Here is a 20,304-nt window from a genome sequence, read left to right as displayed (position 1 = left end):
TAGCCATTTTACATGTAAAATGTGTTCCAAGATACGAAAAACTCATTATACGAAGGCCGCCTCGGAACGGATTAATTTCGTATCTCGAGGTACTACTCTATAACACTTCCTTATGATAATCAGCACAGCGTATTTTAGTGTGGTAAAACAACTAATATTGCAAAATAAATAAAGATGAAAAGAATTACAGATTAACCAACTTTTCTAAATTACTGCCAACCAATCAGCTTCAAGGAATTGTTGTGACATAATCAGTGGGTGGGGCTTAGCTGCAAAGCCAAGTGGAATTTACTATAGTTCTGCCTAATAACGGAAATACGTACCGGGAACAATTTAGCAGACAACCTCATTCTGTTTCTGCTGTGCCCGGTGTAAACATTGGTTGTTTGCAGCAACTTTATTCATTATTTGCCGGTTATTTATCTGGATTTCAGTGAAGTATTATCACTGATTTTGAATAGCCTTTAAGCTTACATCTTTCAGGATCAGTTTTTTGTTTATTTGTTATTATTAAGATCTGGTTCAAGTTCATCAAATTTTTTGCTACTATAGCAAATTTGCATCATAGATTAAACATATTCTTATCACACTTAACTTTACAGAGAACTGAAAAAGTGTAAAGGCAAGAATGTAGTAAGGAGAGAAATTGTGCTTATTGTCAGCCAAGAACTGTGCTCCGAGCGCATCAGCTCCCGAGCTACTAGTTTGCCTGGTGCCCAACTCGCCTGGTGCCTACTACAGCCTGGCGCCAGCTCAGAGCACCAAGCATCCAGCACCAGCTCCCAATTGTTTGCTGCCAACTCTCCCCACATCCATTTTTTCGCTCCTGCTACTAGCCCTTCTTATTTTTTATCCACTTGCTCCCACGACTAGCTCTCTTGCTTCCTTCCCATGCCTTTGCTAGCATTGTTTTCAATGTCAGCAAATTTTTTGTTTTCTATTTCAAATTTAGTACCGGACTTAATGTTTTGGAGTAGAATATGTCCATGTATCCCACTTCTGTCAATGTGGGATTCAGCTATGTAATTACTTGGTAAGTTACCTATATAGAAGTGCTGTTTTTACAGTAAAATTAAGTTTTATATATACTTAGCAAGTAATTAAAGAATCTGCACCCATCCCCCTTCCCTCTTATGGACATAAGGTATAAACAGAATTAGATCTGCTAAATTGTTCTTGGTATTCCTGTTAGTGAGCGAGACTAGTCATCTACACCAAACAATTGAAGCGCTACCATGAATTTTTAATATAAGGTGCGTACGAGTTAGAAACTACGGTATAGCTATGCAATTACTTGGTAAGTATATATAAAACTTAATTTTATTATAAAAATAGCATATTGTTATGTACAGTAATCAGGATTTAGTACATCCACATAATATATTGGTATGGGGTAATTTGAGTGCATGACTTTTCATGAGGTTATGTTACTGTGTTATGTTAGTGAGCAGGACTATCACCTACACCAAACAGTTGAAGTGCTACCATGAATTTTTAATATAAGGTGCATACAAGTTAGAAACTATAGCTATGCAATTACCTGGTAAGTATATATAAAACTTAGTTTTATTATAAAAATAGCATATTGTTATGTACAGTAATCAGGATTTAGGACATCCACATAAGATATCGGTATGGGGTAATTTGATTGCATAACTTTTCATGAGGTTATGTTACAGTGGTTTGATTACATTGTTTAATAATGGTCATAGTACTTCTCTTATTTGGAATGATTTTACAGTTTAATCTTTGAAATGTAAGTTGAGGTTTTCTATATGCATTATCTGTTTTGAGTGTCAAAACTCAGGAATATTGGGTAGTAATTATAGTTTTCACTGTTCAAATAATCAAATCTCTATACCTGCGTATGCCAAATTTTTAGTAGCTGTACACTCTCTATTATGGCTTTTTTGTCCCTTTTTAATTATATTTAGTTTTAATAAAATGATCTTCAAATTGCCTAAGGGGTTAATTTTTATTTTGCCGAGTTTTGTCAAAATATTTTGTCTATATATTTTTTGACATTTTTTTAGGTTTTTGTGTTCTTTATATTTTGATTTTTGCAAATGATAAAATGGAATATATGTTCAGGTGCAGTCTTAGGTTAAAGGAAGAGATCTGAAGATTCTGGAAAATAACTGAAGCTCTGATAAATGAATGTTTTGGATGACAAGAGAGGTTGTGAGTACTTACAAACCAACGATGGCAGCGCCGGAAGAAGTGTATTGGGAAAGGTAGAAGTAGCTTTGTTAATTGATATTATTTCATTTTTACTCAACACTGCTTTTGCCTTGGGTCACTATTGTTGTAAACGTGCTACACAATATAGTATGGTGTTTTTGTACTACAGTATATCATTGCATCTCTTCACCATAGTAATGTAGTTTTGTTGAGAATGTAAAATAATCTGTAATTCTATCCAGTTGTAAGAGCATTGCAAAACCTAAAGTGTACTTATTTTGTTCTATACGTTTAATGTCTGTGGTGTAATGTAAAAAAAATTTTATTAACACTGCAATTTGAGGGACAAGCTTATTTATGGAAAATTATATAAAAACGTGCAAATTAACTAGGTAGACGTATGTAAATATTATGTGATTGTGTACGGTATTATTGCCAAAATTTCTGACCATTCTGGTTTTATAGACCTTGATAGCATATTTGTGACCAGTACAGCCAGGAATTTATGTTTGCGCAGATGAGTTACTCAGGACACATTGTTGAGCATCTTGAGACATTGCAAGAGATAGTTTTTGTCTGCATGTCTTCACCCATGAGAGTGTTGCTGTAGTGAATTATTTTACCTTCTGAGGCTTCTTTTATGTACTTTTATTTCTACTAAATGAAGTGTAAGAAATTGGCGTGAAGTATGAGAGAGAAGTCAGTTGTACTTAATATGTCAGCTGAAAGGGTGACATCAGCCAAAATTATTGGTTATGTATTGGTGTTCTAAATGAGTCCACCAGGTTAAAGTAGGTTTTAATGAAGGGTGATTGATTACCTTATCCATTAACACACCACACATTCACACTAGTAATATACATAATTTCACCATGAAGGTAAGTTCATATTGTTACTGTATAGTTAGCTATTTCTGTCATCTAGGTTCAGGATCTCAGGCTCCACATCCCCTCTTCTTGAGTATCTAATTTGTGAATATGTGTTAAAGTTAAACATAACCTATCCTAAGCAGCTGGAGCCTACAATAGTGTAGGTAGTTGCTGAAAAGCATTTTGCTTCAATCATATTAGGTAAGTGAGGAAATGAAGCAATGTCATTATTGTCATAATTACTGTACTAGTATATAGAATAAGTTACTTGAAGAAGCAAAATCTATAAAGAAAAGAATGCTGTAAAGTGTTTGTGGCAACAAAAATTATAGTCAAAAGGAATAAGAAATTAAGGTAGTTAGAAAAAAAAAACACAAGCTTGAGAACCTAAATCAGAAGAAAGAAGAGTTCATTGACAGACAGACCAGAATGCAGATGCTTTTAACTGTGGCAGTGATGTTTCTTGACTTCAGACATTCGAGTTGCTGTACAAACCGGGCAAAAATTTGGATGCAACTGCATTTCCAGGGGTTATGTTGTGGGGTATATAAAATTTTTTTGTATACTATTATCCTAATTACTCTACATGAAAGGAATGAATATACGTAGTATAAAGCCTTAGCAAAATTTGTTTTACACAGTCTTTAATTTTTTTCAAAGGTTCATTGGCATTATCACTAAAAATATCTGCCAAAATACTAGGTCTATTATGTGTGAAATTTGAATGAAATTAGATGAAGATTTAGGGAGGGTTTTAAAGTTTGAAGGGAAGTCAGTCATGTTTTGAAATACTATACATAAACTTCTAAACTTTGAGAAGCCAACCATGGGCTGATGCATTGCATTTTTCTTCAATGAAGGTTTCAAGGCTATTGAGCACAGTTCTATTGGTGCTGTTTTATACTGATTGGGGAAAGGTACCTTTAAATTTTTTATGGTTTTTTAGCATGTAAAATTTAATTTATTGTAACAATTTATATACTTTTCAATAAACTTTACCTAGCCTTTATATAGCTTTTACTTCTGTACTAATAGTTCGACAGATTGAAGCAAAAAACGCGCTCGGTTTTCTATTAATATTTGTCATTTATGCAACTACTTCCCCCACCCCCCCACCTGGGCTCTGATACGTACAAACACTCGTACCTGGTCAGTTTACTTTTGTCACTGGTTGCAATAGGAAGTGGAAAGATTGTTAAATGTACTACTCGGTTTTATGTTGGTTTGGTTTTGGATGATGTTCTTATTTGATTTTGAATATTCTTTTGGTAAGAACCTGTAAAGTAAGAGTTGATGTAATGGACATTATTCCAGTTGTTATTGACTCTTAGGTGCATATTGCTGATTGGATAACCGATGTGAATCATAGTTTCACGAATTCGTACAGAAATGTTATTTTGATATTTTATTACTAAGTAGCTGATTTCCACTTTGCCCAACTCCTTTTCCAATCAGAACCAGCTATATAATGGAGTGTTAAGGTATATATATTAGGGCTTGTGCCTTGTATGATAAGGTGCCCTATGAGGTAATGTTAGACTTGCGATAATCTTTATGCTAAGTCGGTTGGTATTGCACTTCCATCTTCAATGGAGTGTTTTGGGGTTTGTAGATCACTTACGAAGTCGGATTATCTTGTTGGTTATTACGACGATGTGTTAAACTCATGGTGAGGAGGTTCTTGTAGAAAACACGAAATATAAAAATTATATATTCTTCTGAAGTTTTACATGGTGAAGATCAGGTATGGTTGTACAAGTCTTCTAATAACGATAGCTTGATCGCTTCTGCCAATGATGATGGCTAATCCTATTCCTCTACATGATAAAGCTTAGGTAAAGAGGTACAGGTCTCCTAATGACGATAGCTAACTCTGTTCTGCCCGTCTACCATCTCTGTTACAAGTTATGAAGGAACAGACAGTAGTTCGAACATATGAACATACATACAAATGACATAGTTTCATACGAACACACAATCAAAATGAGACACGCTACAGATCACGTAGGCCGTTTGAATTATAGGTCGGGGTAGTTGTCTCAAGCAGGGAGCTTGGACTAATGTTTATAAACAATTGAATGACTACAGATGACGACATGTCAACTTAGCCTACATACTTATTGTATACGTCATCTTTAGCGTCTCTAGTCTGATCACATTCCTGCAAGCAATCTGGTTGACCCCTTTAGTTTTAGACTTTTATATATATGGCATTAACATCCCATTTTTTTTATTATGTAAACACTTACATCAGCTCGGTCAGCTACCAAAACCAACTACTGAATATTACTCAAACTTGACTTGCATTTGACTTATAGGAGTGTGATACAGACACTATGTGAATATATATATATATTAGTAAATAAAAATTCATTGTGTACATGAATTGATTCAAGTAATAAAATATAAAACAATGATATTGGTAAATAATAGTGATCACGTGATATATAATGATACAGTTTTTTCACTTCATTTCATTAAGATACATATGCTACAGAAAATACTAATGTACTCTGACAATTGCATAGAATGAAGATTAACATGATAAAAATCATATTTTACTGATAAAAAATTTCATATATGAATTGATAAAATTATTAATGTTTATGCTGATTGATTCGTTGATTTTTATGCTAAATGTTATATACAGGCGGTCCCCGGGTTACGACGGTTCCGGCTTACGACGTTCCGAGGTTACGACGCTTTTTCTTAAATATTCAATGGAAAAATCCGTCCTGGGTTACGACGCTTGTTCCGAGGTTACGACGCTGACGCTTCCGACGCTCCGAGTTAACGTGGCTTTTAAAAAACGCATACTATGATAAAAATCCTTTATAGTTTAGCACAGTAGATTAATAAAAATAAGTTTCTGGTTAGATTACAACAAAAAATTTTTGAGATTATGATGATTTTCGACACTTTTTATGTTGTATTTTTTCTATGTTTTTTAGTGAGCCCTCATATGCGGAACTAGTTTCCGAGTGAATGAATACATACTAGTTTACATATAACAGTCCAAAAGCGCAAATAATGAAAAAATTATTGCTTGTTTCCAGTAATAATAACAAAACGAAGTTTCTGGTTAGATTACAACGCAATTCCAAGTATCCAAAGAGAGACATTATCCAGTAATTTGATCAGAGAGAGAGAGAGAGAGAGAGAGAGAGAGAGAGAGAGAGAGAGAGAGAGAGAGAGAGAGAGAGGCGAGCGTTCCGACGCTCCGAGTTAAGGACAGAGAAGTGTTCGTTTCGTTAAACGGCCTCTGACTCATGCCAGTAAATGTTTTGTTGATACTAAGAATACATAAAGGCGCCTATTTAAAGATAACGTTTACTTTAATTAGTCTATATGATACGTAAATAGTAATCAACTGTTCTTGTAGCCCTCAATATTTGGCAAAATCGAAGTATCCAAAGAGAGACATTATCCAGTACGTAATTTGATCAGAGACGAGAGAGAGAGAGAGAGAGAGAGAGAGAGAGAGAGAGACGAGAGAGAGAGAGAGAGAGACGCTTTGGCAACAATGGTCTCGGGGGTTTTTATAGCTTCCTTCTGCTTGATGATCGTGGATATTGTAGAAGGATTTCGACCATACTCGTTTGCCAAATCGACGATACGAACGCCACGTTCATGCTTTGCTATAATTTCATGTTTTGCTTCCATCGAAATAATTTTTCTTGGTTTTTTCTTATCACCTGCTTTGTCTTTAGCTTTGAGACCCATGGTTAATAATAAAATAGACAAAATAACACGAAAAATAGGCGCAAATACAACTAACTAAACAACGACGTGTTAACATGCAGCACCAACAAACAAACAGACTGAACGCCATTTATCGGTCGCCTATACAACTAACACTCATCGCAAAATCGTATCTCAAAGATTTCGTTGTATATCAAAGCTCGCAAATTTTCTGTTATATCTCAAAACATTCGTATATTAGGGCAATCGTATGTCAAGTTTCCAATGTAATTTGATCAGAGAGAGAGAGAGAGAGAGAGAGAGAGAGAGAGAGAGAGAGAGAGAGAGAGAGGAGAGAGACGCTTTGGCAACAATGGTCTCGGGGATTGACGTAACGTTTATTTTCTGAACAGATAGGACAGAGAAGTGTTCGTTTCATTAAACGGCCTCTGACTCATGGCAGGAAATGTTTTGTTGATACTAATATATAAGCCTATTTAAAGATACATTTACTTTAATTAGTCTATATGATACGTAAATAGTAATCAGCTGTTCTTGTAGCCCTCAAGATTTTGCAAAATCACTCCAGGTTGTACATAAAACTTCAAGAATGTAGTGTCACCAGAGGATTACAATAGTTTTTTACCTTCAAGAACCAGCATTCTTTTATGAAAATAACTCCAGGTTGTACATAAAACTACAGGAAACAACATGTAGTGTAACCAAAGGATTACAAGTAAGGTTTTTATAACTTTTTATTAGTTTAAGACATATTTCCAAGCGTCGTTCCGGCTTACGACGATTTTCGGCTTACGACGCGTCTCAAGAACGGAACCCCCGTCGTAACCCGGGGACTGCCTTATCTGATTCATTAATCAATATACTAACTCATATGTAACTGCAGATATTGGTAAGATAAAAGGTAACAGATTGATTATAGGCTACCTGATTTGTTTATACATATGTATATGGATTCATATAATTATGATTAATATATGTGCACTTTAAATAGATTCCTATTGCGTACACGCAAAGATATATTTAGATTCTGTTATTTATGATCATTATATAAGAGATTCCTATTGCGTACAACGCAAAAGAAAAATATATTTCGACTCTGTTATTTATGATCAATTACATATAGGATACATGATACTTTATATATATAGGATACATGACCGAGGTTATACTACTTCACGTTTAACTAGCGTTCGAACAACTTTTCGTCCATTACACAGTTCCAGACAACCACCTATAGCCCAATGAAACGGCCTATTTCACAGGGTTAAAACAAGGGGAAAAATTTGCCTGGGCGTGTCCAACGTTCTATTTTGCGCTCATACTTATTCTCTGCATCCTAAGCTACACGATTACGTTCGCGATGAATAAAAAAAACATCCCCAGCACGAGTCCTTCGCCAGCAAAGTAGAGTTGAATATCCTTCGGGTCGAAATTGTCGGAAGTATGTCCCATTCGTAGTCGAATTCCGACAGCCGCTGGAGCGTTCCGCATGAAAACGAGATTAACGACGAGATACGGTGTCGGTAGAAGAAGTCCATGAAATTCCTTTCACATTGTAGGCGGTTGTTACTTGACTGTAGTCGTCCGCCTGCGACGAACGATTTTTTGAAGTTGCGATGTGAACCTCTCGTACTGCAGGATACTGTAACCAGGTTCCATTAATCAGCCTGCAAGTGAAATTATACTTGTCACAAGGGCAAAGTAAATTCAGACAACATCCAAATACGGGAGGGGAGAGAGCCATTTAGACCAGACTTAACCCACATGAATTCGCTGATATTTTGGAATTCAAAAGAGTCCGCTGTACAAACTTTTTTATCCATGGCATTAACAATGAGTGAACCTATCCAGGGGTCTATGACGGACTGTAAAAATATCCATAAATTATAAAAAATAAACAGATATTCAATACGAATCCCAAAGAAATTCGATATTACTGGTAGTAAGTTACTAGACAAAGAAGTGTGAAACGGAGCTATTTGTAAGATGACAGGCAACATAAGAGTCAAAGAGAAGATTAATCATGATTCTGTATTTCTCTATGCTAACTGAAATTAAGTTGTGATAAAATCTGATCCTATGTGCCCTAACAAAAGTTTCATATTCAATTTTCTCGCGCGCATCCTCTGAGGTTAATTTTAAAAACTTTATTAATAGGTAGGAGATGCAACGAAAAAAAACCCACTATGTAATAATTTTCTAAATAAACTTTGGGTTTTTCAAGAAAATGTGACATTTTCCCATGAATGTTTTACTTGAATTGTAATAGCGGCTAATGTTGCAAGTACAATAATTTCATAGTTATTACATTTATGGTCTTGATACATTCTAAGTGTCTATGAGGTTCAGAAAAAAAAATTAATTCATTTTGTTGTTATAGAAATTTTATTTGCTTATTTTGTTCATTAATTTTAAAATGATTGCAACTCCTTAGATAAAGTTGCATTGCGCATACGGATAGACATGTCTGCCTTGCCCATGAGAAGTTCGGGCTAAGCATTCCTTTCTCCAGTCAATCTGCTTTTGCAAGCGCGAGATGAAGCCTGTGTAAGCAGATTATTGAGGTTAAAAGGAACAAATACTGATACGGCAATGATGACGTCGTCACTTGGCAGGAGATTGCTCTCAGCCAGCTAAGAGTTACGTTACTTGCTGTAATAAATACGACTTTAGGATAAATTTATTATCTTTTAATACTCGACCCACACGAAAAGAATGTCTGAAAAAAAAACAGTACCAAAATTGAACAATATATTTCATGTTGGAAATCTGCATAATTGTAATTATGTTAAATTAAATATTCCTTATTCAAACTATATGAAAAAGGTTTCCATACAAATTATATATATATTATTAGCCCTGTATAAGATTCATATAGGATTATTTCATAGATAACATTTTCACTTCTAGACTTCCTGACTTAAAATCTCTTTTATTTTATTTATTTATTTATTTATTTTATTTATTGTTTATTTATTTATTTATTATTATTATTATTTTTTTTTTCATTGACTACGAATATAAATCACCGGGACAGACAATATGTCAGTAGGTTTGGATATGTATTTGAACTTTTAGCTTATTTGTCATTACTAAATATATACGCATATATATTTGGATATTTAATTAATCTATGGTTACGTTTTGCTTATTGATTTTATCGTGATTCCTTTTTTATTATAATTTGTAACCCTTCCGACTTCTTACGGAGTGTATTATATTGACTCCACTTGTATCCATATTTATTTTATTTTTTTATATATTTTTTATATATATTTGATAAATTAATGGTTGGCTTGAATATGTGGAAAAGTGTTCTAGCGGCGTACCGTATAAGGCTACTTGCGGTATCAAGATATGAATGATAAAGGTATTTAAAACCGCGAGAACCGCTATAATCCAGTTCGGATCCAATATCAAGAGTTGTACTCGTAAGACATTGACACTTTTTTATTTATCTCTTATTCTACCAAACCGATTGACTCTGGGTGATATATATTATTGGTTTTCTTAATGGAAAGGAATTCACACAACGTGTTAAGGAGATTATTATTGATTTACACCACCCGAGTCAGATTATCATGTGTTTGAATTCCATGTTTACTGATTTAGCACTCATAAATATTCCTAACGCACTCATTGCGGTGTTTGTTTTTAGTGCTATTAATTCTATATAACGTGTCAAGGAACTATTGACACTAAGAAGTGTTTATTCCCTCTGTCAGACTCGTAATTCTGTTAATAATTCTACGTATATTCTTTCAAGGATTGATTTGGCACAGGATAGGCTCCTAAACTGACAGGTGTCTTAGTGTATCCCTTGTTTTTCATGACACGTGTTACAATTAGTTATGTGCTTTTTATATCTGTAAGCATTGTAGGCCAGTAAAAATAGTGATTTGGCTTTCTGTGACATAGTAGGGAACCCTGGATGACGGAATGCAACCAGTTTAGGACGATTGGTATGAAAGAGATTATTTACTACTACCTGGTCGTTAGTCACCTGCTGTGTTCTTCGGGTTTTTCCTCGTCACAGGGGGGGGGGACCTACATATAATATTACATTTGATTACATTATTCTGATACACATACTTTAAATGTACTTTTGCTTTAGGGTTTCTGCTCGAAGTGTTTTTATTGTTTTTGCTTAGTCGCTGACCCTGTTTCCGTTCGAATGTGTTTATTGTTTGATGTTTATTGCTGCTGACTCTGTTTCCGTTCAAAGTGTTTATTGTTTTGGTTATGTCTGTTGACTCTTGCTTTGTTCAGTTTGTAACAGTTCTGCGCTCCAACCCAGATATTCAATGCTCGCGATCTCTTGGGTTAAGGAATTTTCTTGTTTAGATACGGTTTTAACAATAGGCACGGATGTTTCTATATTTTTTAGTCTAATTAATGGTTCTTTGCAGTATGGTGCGGGATTGCGGGATAATGCGTCGGCTATGATAATGCCTTCCCAGGTAGATATCTTATCTTGGCTCCAAAGACCCGAATGATCATTTGTCACCGAGTTCCTTTGGGACTGTGATTAAAGCCTTTGAAAAACTCGGTAAAGGACTCATGTTTCAGTAAGGACTTTTATCAGGATAGCCATAGATTATGAACTTAAAATGTACTAGTGTTAAAGATACCTAGCCCTTCCTTGCCTATTACTGCATAGTATTTACTTTCAGAGGGCTTAGTTTACATGAATAAAAAAGCTATAGGAAAGAACTGTTTTATCATATTGCTGAAGTAGTATCCCTCTTACCCCTTGGTCTGAGGCGTCTGTTGCAATAAAAAAAATTCCTTATTTAAATCAGGGATTTTTAAGTTAGGTGAGCTGCATTATTCCGTTTTTTAAGATATCGAACGCCTGTTGATGCTTTTTAGACCATAATAAATCTACGCTCTTCTTCGTAAGATCTGTTAAAGGAGCTGTCATGATTGAAGAGTTCCATATTTACATACGATTGTAATACCCACTACAGCGCCAAAGTGCTGTATCCCCCTTTTACGTTAATAGGTTACCGGAAGTTATGAATAGCCGACACCTTAACCTTGGACTACTTTAAGACCTTGACTAGACACATAAAACCTAGATAAACATGTTCGGTTTTTAAAAAACTCACATTTAGATACTTTACTCTGAGATTATTTGTCTTTGTCCCTGTAGCACTAGCTCTAGTTTTATAGTGAATGTACTTCTAAGGTATTTAGAAAAGATTATAAGACCAACCATATAAGCATGTAGGGTATCCCCTAAAAGTTTCCAAACACTATATTGTAATTGGGGCGCAACGTAAGCCGGAGGCATACGTAAAAATTGATAATGTCCCCTGAGTGTGCTGAAAACGGTGTATGAGGTACAATCACTTAGGTAATGGTATCTGGTAAAAGCTTTTAAGTAAGTCCAAGTTGGTGAAAAAAATTTATTCTAACCTAACAGAGATAAGATGTCGTCGGTACATGGCACTGGAAACTATCGGGAGTCGTTTCCTTGTTTAAGCGACAGAATCTACGCAGATACGCCAAGTCCGATCTTTTATGGCATGACGTTTGAGGGAAAAATTATATGGGCTTATTTGATTTCCTAATGACTCCTATTACTAACATTTTTCAACTTCGTCATTTATCTCTATTTTGAAATTTCATTGAGAGTCTATACGAAGGTACGTATATAGCTTTATGTTTGTCCTTAGACCGTATTTTGTTTTCAATGACATCCGTTTTTCTCCCAGAGATCACTCGCTAGTGGAGAAACTTCCTGGTATTCAGGTAAAAGATAAAAAAAAATTTCTGCTGAATCACCTCTGCTTGAATGACTTTACGGATATTACTTTAGATAGATTATCAGAGAGATTCATCTACGACTGGTTTGGGCGGGATTAAAAAATGAGCAACAATAAAAAAAAATGCGATATTTATAACTTCCGTATCCACGATATGTATACGTTTGTGGATCACTAGATTAACTTGTTGCTGTGTCAACCGTGTCTAGGGCTTTGTTCGCGGAAATCGTTATATTTCAGAGTGTCGGGAAGGATTAAAATTTCATTTCCCAGCAAAGTCTTTTTACACGCACTAAGACATTCGAGGGTGCATGCTTCTCGAGATTTTGCGTGCAAAGTGCGACTGCGGTTGTGGGAGAATTCTGTTGGGTCATTTGAACAATGTTACGATTTATGAGACAAATGTATAGTTCCTTTATATAAGTTATTATTTGATTAACTGTCTCATTTTTTGTTCAAACGGATTTTAATATGTTTGAAGGTTTATAGGATTTCCCTTTGATAAACACGCCTTTATTGCAGGATGTAAGATAATATTTTGTATACCCCTAGATGAATCTTACAATTACACTAGATACAGATCAATGTTTTTTATAGCTATAGAGGTATCTGTAAACGCTCGCTTATCCGGACTTCTCATTAGGGAAGTTCGAACAACAGACGGTGAGTCCGTAAATACAGGATATTACGTGTACTAAAGGAATAAACAAGATATTCTAATTTTTACGGCGCGTACAGTCGGGCTTTATCCACCACTACTTATAATAACTTATGTATTAAAAAAAACGAAAACCTGCTCTGATTACTTTATACGGTCGTGTGTTTCATAGGAAAATCCTTTTTAATTCAAAAAGATATTGGCATGTATAAACCAACATTGCTTTTCCCCACTCTGCTAGAGTCGCTTATTGTGTGGAATTTGCTATGCTTTGAACACTTCGGCAGTTTTTGACTGACCTTGACCGCTGACTAGGGTGGAACACAGTCACCGAGTTTGCTTGTTTGATTCTGACGGGCTACTGTTTCTATTTCTTTTTGTAATAATTAGGATCCTTCTCTTTATTACCATCGGCAACGTATTGTGTGTTTTTAGCATTATGTTGCTGGTTACGTATAAAGCAATGAATGACGAACTATTAGGAACTGAGCGATTACTAATTAAGACAAGTTATCACTACTGCATTCAATATTAACTGTTTGTACTTCATTCTTTGCTAAAATTTGAAATAGTGAGGGATCCTGGTCAGCGCATTTAGCCTAGATGAAAGTTTTTTACAGACATGTTATTCCTTGCAATCCAGCCATATTTTTAAAGTTAAGTTGAGTCATTGAGGTTAGAATTTTATTTATAAACTCAAAAAACCTCAAGGGCCGAAAAACTCTGCGAAGCGGGGGGAACTTTGCAAAGGAGCATTATTGATCATGACCCGAAAACTAGTGTTACCTCTAATTTATATAGATTTGTACGGGTTGTTCCACTTGTTTTTTGTGTGTTTTCTAATCACTACGGTGCTTAACGACCCTATCCATGCATCTGTATAAATACAGACGTCCACTGCGTAAACGCATATTCTCTGTTTAATATGATTTGTTACGTAAGGGATTAATAATCACCCAAAATGATAAAATTAACATAGTATATGATTATGATATTTCAGTAGAACTTCTAGAAACAGACACTCAAAGATAAAAACTCGCAGTAGCGAAATCTCAATGATGTAGATAATTTCTGTAAAAAAAGTAAGATTAAGAATGTCTCGTAACTTCACCACAGGAATAACGAAATTCGACCTGCAAAAGAAACACTCAAAGTTACTCCAAATGAATAAAAAATTGTACTTAGCTTGCTTTTGTGGGAAGTCACGGTGTTCCGATAACGACACACGGCCTTGTCCTCCTTCTCTATTTAGCGGATGACCTGGTTTGGCTTGAGTTTCCTCCGTGCGCGTTGTTTCAATGATTCGAGCCCTTGAAAGATCCGATGCTGCAGACGCGTTCGGTTTTGTTTCTTGAAGTGCCGGAAACGCTCACTAACGATGTTTTCTTGAATGATTCTAATGAGAGACGAAGCTTGCGTTGCCGTAGGAAAAAGACACGTCGGTTTTGTTTCTTGAAGTTATTCACTAAACGATGATACTAAGTTGGTTGAAGAATCTGTTGCTTTCGTCGTCGTTGAAGAGTTCTTATTGTTTTCTGAAGTCGCTCACTAACGATGATACTAGGTTGCTTGAAGAATCTGCTGCTTCCGTCGTCGTTGACTTCTTATGATCATGAATTTATTATTCTGGTTTTTCTTCGTAGGACGTTGTAGAGTTCTTCTGGTACGCTGGCCACCAATATTAGGGCTTGTGCCTTGTATGAATAAGGCGCCCTATGAGGTAATGTTAGACTTGCGATAATCTTTATGCTAAGTCGGTTGGTATTGCACTTCCATCTTCAATGGAGTGTTTTGGGGTTTGTAGATCACTTACGAAGTCGGATTATCTTGTTGGTTATTACGACGATGTGTTAAACTCATGGTGAGGAGGTTCTTGTAGAAAACACGAAATATAAAAATTATATATTCTTCTGAAGTTTTACATGGTGAAGATCAGGTATGGTTGTACAAGTCTTCTAATAACGATAGCTTGATCGCTTCTGCCAATGGTGATGGCTAATCCTATTCCTCTACATGATAAAGCTTAGGTAAAGAGGTACAGGTCTCCTAATGACGATAGCTAACTCTGTTCTGCCCGTCTACCATCTCTGTTACAAGTTATGAAGGAACAGACAGTAGTTCGAACATATGAACATACATACAAATGACATAGTTTCATACGAACACACAATCAAAATGAGACACGCTACAGATCACGTAGGCCGTTTGAATTATAGGTCGGGGTAGTTGTCTCAAGCAGGGAGCTTGGACTAATGTTTATAAACAATTGAATGACTACAGATGACGACATGTCAACTTAGCCTACATACTTATTGTATACGTCATCTTTAGCGTCTCTTCCTTAAGTCTTGATCACATTCCTGCAAGCAATCTGGTTGACCCCTTTAGTTTTAGACTTTTATATATATGGACTAACATTCCATATTTTTATTATGTAAACACTTACATATATGTACTGAATTTAGTAGTTATTTTTTAAATACTTACCTCTTCCATAAATATATGGTTTGCCCTCCTTACCTCCCCACATTCAAAGTGGACAGAAGTAGACTGACCAACTACAAGTGTGTGTGGATCTAGTGGTCCCCTGTTGGTGGGTTGGGGAAGTAGATGGACAGAAAACAGGTATTCTTAGAAAACGGAGTGTTCACTTTTTTTTTTTTTTTTTTTTTTTTTTTTTTTTTTTTTTTTTCTTTTTTAAATCGGTCAGACTACCTCTGACACGGAAGTAAAAGCTACATCATGGGAAGGTCAGTATTTAAAAAATGAATCTTAAATTAAGTCCAGTGGACCCCCACTTGATCACAGTTCAGCATTTGCTGGTTAAATACTAAACGATTTTTCTGTGAAATGTATCTCCAAATATATCGCTGGGAAATTTACTAATTCACGGATTTTTTCATAGAGCAATATTCACTAATTATGTACTTTCCTTTTATTTTTATTACTAAATAAATTTTTTTTAAAAATTGATTTAATAATTTTCAAATAATATTAACCCTTAAACGCCGAGCCAGTATTTCCGAAAGTGTCTCCTGTATGCTGGCAGCATTCAGGAGTGAGCGCCAAAGTGGAAAAAAAGTTTTATTAAAAAAATCACAGCACGCTTAGTTTTCAAGATTAAGAGTTCATTTTTGGCTCCTTTTTTTGTCATTGCCTGAAGTTTAGTATGCAACCATCAGAAATGAAACAATATCATTATCATACATAAATATTGGAATATATGACTGCAAAAAAAAAATTTCATATATAATTGTATACAAATCGCGCTGTGAGCAAAACGGTTAAAGCTAATTAGTTAATTATTTTTGTTGTTGTATTGTACACTAAATTGTGATAGTTTTGGTATTTAACAAATTGTAAAACGATCAAAGCAACACAGAGAAAATGTTATCACAATATGATGCATGAATTCGTAACGCGCGGACGTAAAAAAAGTAGTTTTCAAAAATTCTCCATACATTGAAATATTGTGCTATAGACTTCCCGTTTGTTGCAAAATGAAGGTAAATGATTGAATATTACTAGACTGTAATTGTTGTAGCTTACAATTGCAGTTTTCGACCATGTCGGTCGAGTTAAAGTTGGCCGAAGGTCGAATTTTTTATATTTATCATGATTTATATGAAAATATTTCAAAACTGATAAAAGGTACAACTATGAGTTATTTTTTGTTGTATTCTTCATGAAATTGCACACATTTTCATATAACTTTATAATGGCTAATATAAAACGGTGCAAACATTACAACAATCGGACGAAAGAATTTCTGATTTTTTCGGCAGTGTTACCGCGCAGACGTAAGGAAAAAGTTTTTTTCAAAAATTCACCACAAATCGAAATATTGTGCTAGAGACTTCCAATTTGTTACAAAATGAAGGTAAATGATTGAATATTACTAGAATGTAAGTGTTTTAGCTTACAATTGCGTTTTTCGACCATTTCGGTGGAGTTGAAGTTGACCGTAGGTTGAAATTTTGGCACATCGTTATTTATATGAAAATATTTCAAAACTGATAAACGCTACAACCATAAGTTGTATTTTGTTGTATTCTATATGAAATTGCACACATTTTCATATATAAAACTTTATGTAATGGTAACGGCTAATATAAAACAGTGCAAACGTTACGGCAATCGGACGAAAGAATTTGTTTTTTTCAGCAGTTACAGTGCAGACACAAGGAAAAGGTTTTTTCAAAAATTCACCATAAATTGAAATATTGTGCTAGAGACTTCCAATTTGTTGCAAAATGAAGGTAAATGATTGAATATTACTATAATGTAAGAGTTTTAGCTTACAATTGCGTTTTTTTACCATTTCGGTCGAGTCAAAATTGACCGAAGGTTGAAATTTTGGCCCTTATCGTTATTTATATGAAAATATTTCAAAACTGATAAAAGCTACAACCATGGGTTGTCTTATTGTTGTATTCTACATAAAATTGCGCACATTTTCATATAGAAAACTTTATGTAATGGCTAATATAAAGTGGTGCAAACATTACGACAATCGGACAAAAAAATGTATGATTTTTTCGGAATAGTTATTGTGGGGACGTAAGGAAAAAGTTTTTTTCAAAAATTCACCATAAATCGAAATATTGTGCTAGAGACTTCCAATTTGTTGCAAAGTAAAGGTAAAGGATTGAATATTACTAGAATGTAAGAGTTTTAGCTTACACTTGCATTTTTTACCATTTCAGTTGAGTGAAAGTTGACCAAAGGTTGAAATTTTGGCACATCATTATTTATATGAAAATATTTCAAAACTGATAAAAGTTACAACCATGAACCATGGGTTGTTTTTTGTTGTATTCTACATGAAATTGCTCATATTTTCATATACTATAAAACTTTATGTAACGGCTAATATAAAACGGTGCAAACATTACGACAATCAGACGAAAGAATTTCAGATTTTTTCGGCAGGATGTAAGGAAAAAGTTTTTTCAAAAATTCACCATAAATCAGTATTGTGCTAGAGACTTCCAATTTGTTTCAAATTGAAGGTAAATGATTGAATATTACTAGAATATAAGAGTTTTAGCATACAATTGCATTTTTCGACCATTTCAGTAGTCAAAGTTGACCGAAGGTTGAAATTTTGGCACTTATCATTATTTATGTGAAAATATTTCAAAGCTAATAAAAGCTACAATACATGGTATTGCGCACATTTTCATATATAAAACTCTATGTAACGGCTAATATAAAATGGTGCAAAAATTACGTCAAAGTGACAAAATAATTTCCGAGATGTGTCGCTGATGCTTTTTAGTGAGAGAAGAAAGAAATTCGCACATGCGCGCCTGGGTAACACTTGTAAACAAAACATCAGCTTGATCCGTGAACTCCCAGCATCCCTCAAGGTGCGTGATTCAAAAGTTTTCGCCAAGTAGGCGTACATATAACTGTTTTTCTGCGAATTTTTAAAAAACCTTTTTTGCATGATGTATCATTCGTCAATTAAGCACCCAACAGACAATTTTTGCGACATTTAATACGTCCAGTAGGCGTTTAAGGGTTAACATAAGCAGCCAAATATCAATCACATGTTAAAGTAAAATCCTTTAGTATTGATTGATCATTGTACTAATATATACTGTATAAAAAAAATTGTTTACCTCTCTCTCTCTCTCTCTCTCTCTCTCTCTCTCTCTCTCTCTCTCTCTCTCTCTCTCTCTCTCTCTCTCTCTCTCTCTCTCCATAACGACTGGTTGAAGGAGTGTGAAATAGCCAATAGCAATAAAGCTTGTAGCTTGATGCTTTCTATGTACTGCTGTCAATAGTGCAAGTTGTACGTATTTTCCTTTCTCTCTCTCTCTCTCTCTCTCTCTCTCTCTCTCTCTCTGAGAGAGGAGAGAGAATTTTTAAATTTTTTCAAGTACAGGCAGTCCCCGGCTTACGAAGGGTTCAGCTTATGACGTTCCGAGGTTACGGCGCTTTTCAATTATATTCATCAGAAATTATTTCCAGTTTTACAACTCGTGTTCCAGGGTTATGACACTTACGACACCGATCAGGCGGAAGAAATATGACTCCAAAAATGCAAAATAATCAATATTTGGAGGTTTTGTTTGTAGAAAAAATGCAATAAAAAGTCAGTTTACATAGTTTTTAATACACCGAAAGCATTAATAATAAGGTTTTCTCAGGATTGTTTTATGATTTTCCAGCTTACGGTGATTTTCGGCTAACGGCGCATCTCAAGAACGGAACTGGCATCTTAAGGCGGGGACTTTCTGTATTAATAATAATGCAAAAGCAGCAAAATATCATTCAATTGTTGAATGAAAATTGCTTATTATCAATCTATCATATTCATAGGTACTGGATGAAAAAAACAAAATACACCCATCTCTGTCCTATGACGACACGCTATTGGCTAAAGGAGTTGGAGGTAGCCAATGAGAAACTCTCTCTCTCTCTCTCTCTCTCTCTCTCTCTCTCTCTCTCTCTCTCTCTCTCTCTCTCTCTCTCTCTCTCTCTCTCTTTCTGAGATTAGAGAGAATGTTTATGATTTGTAATATGTTTGTTTACTTGCTTTTATGATAAATAAATAATTTGATAATTTGTAAATATAGTAATATTAATGTAAACACAGCAAAATATCAGTTCATTAAGGAAATAAAGTTAATCACCTAAGATTTTGCCTCAATTTAGTACTAACTATTTTCCCTGATCTTTTTATGTCTTCGACATAGGGGGAGGGATGAAGGTGTAACTGTCAATCATCTTGACGTATTGACATGGATAGCACCTGGGCAAAGGTGCTCTCTCTCTCTCTCTCTCTCTCTCTCTCTCTCTCTCTCTCTCTCTCTCTCTCTCTCTCTCTCTCTCTCTCTCTCTCTCTCTCTCTTTTTGGCTGGAAGGGTTTGAAGTAGCTAATCACACGGCAGGGTATAAATGAAGGGTGTGTTCCCTCAGTGCTGATTGGCTCTTAACACAAGGCGCTATTGGCTGGAAGAGTTAGAAGAGCCAATCGCAGAGTAGGATATTAGCTCTGCTAGTTGCTGATTGGCTTGTAGCTTCGATGCCTTGAGGGGGAGTTTCACCTTATTTTTTTTTATACTTGATTTTAGTTCACCACTGATACTGTATATTCTTATAACGTAGATTT

General features: G+C 35.0%; 1 protein-coding gene across 1 annotated transcript in view; it reads left to right on the top strand.

Moving 5' to 3' along the window:
• Positions 1-2,062: 2,062 nt before the first annotated feature.
• The window catches only part of LOC135220521 (uncharacterized), a gene marked incomplete in the record, with an annotated part of 227,576 nt that continues 209,334 nt past the window's right edge, over positions 2,063-20,304 (top strand). The window contains 1 exon segment of the mRNA XM_064257678.1: positions 2,063-2,234. Coding sequence (XP_064113748.1) covers positions 2,158-2,234 — 77 coding nt within the window.

The sequence above is a fragment of the Macrobrachium nipponense genome, chromosome 2, assembly GCF_015104395.2.
Source record: "Macrobrachium nipponense isolate FS-2020 chromosome 2, ASM1510439v2, whole genome shotgun sequence".
Taxonomy (NCBI): domain Eukaryota; kingdom Metazoa; phylum Arthropoda; class Malacostraca; order Decapoda; family Palaemonidae; genus Macrobrachium; species Macrobrachium nipponense.
This window is presented reverse-complemented; position numbering and strand designations above follow the sequence as displayed.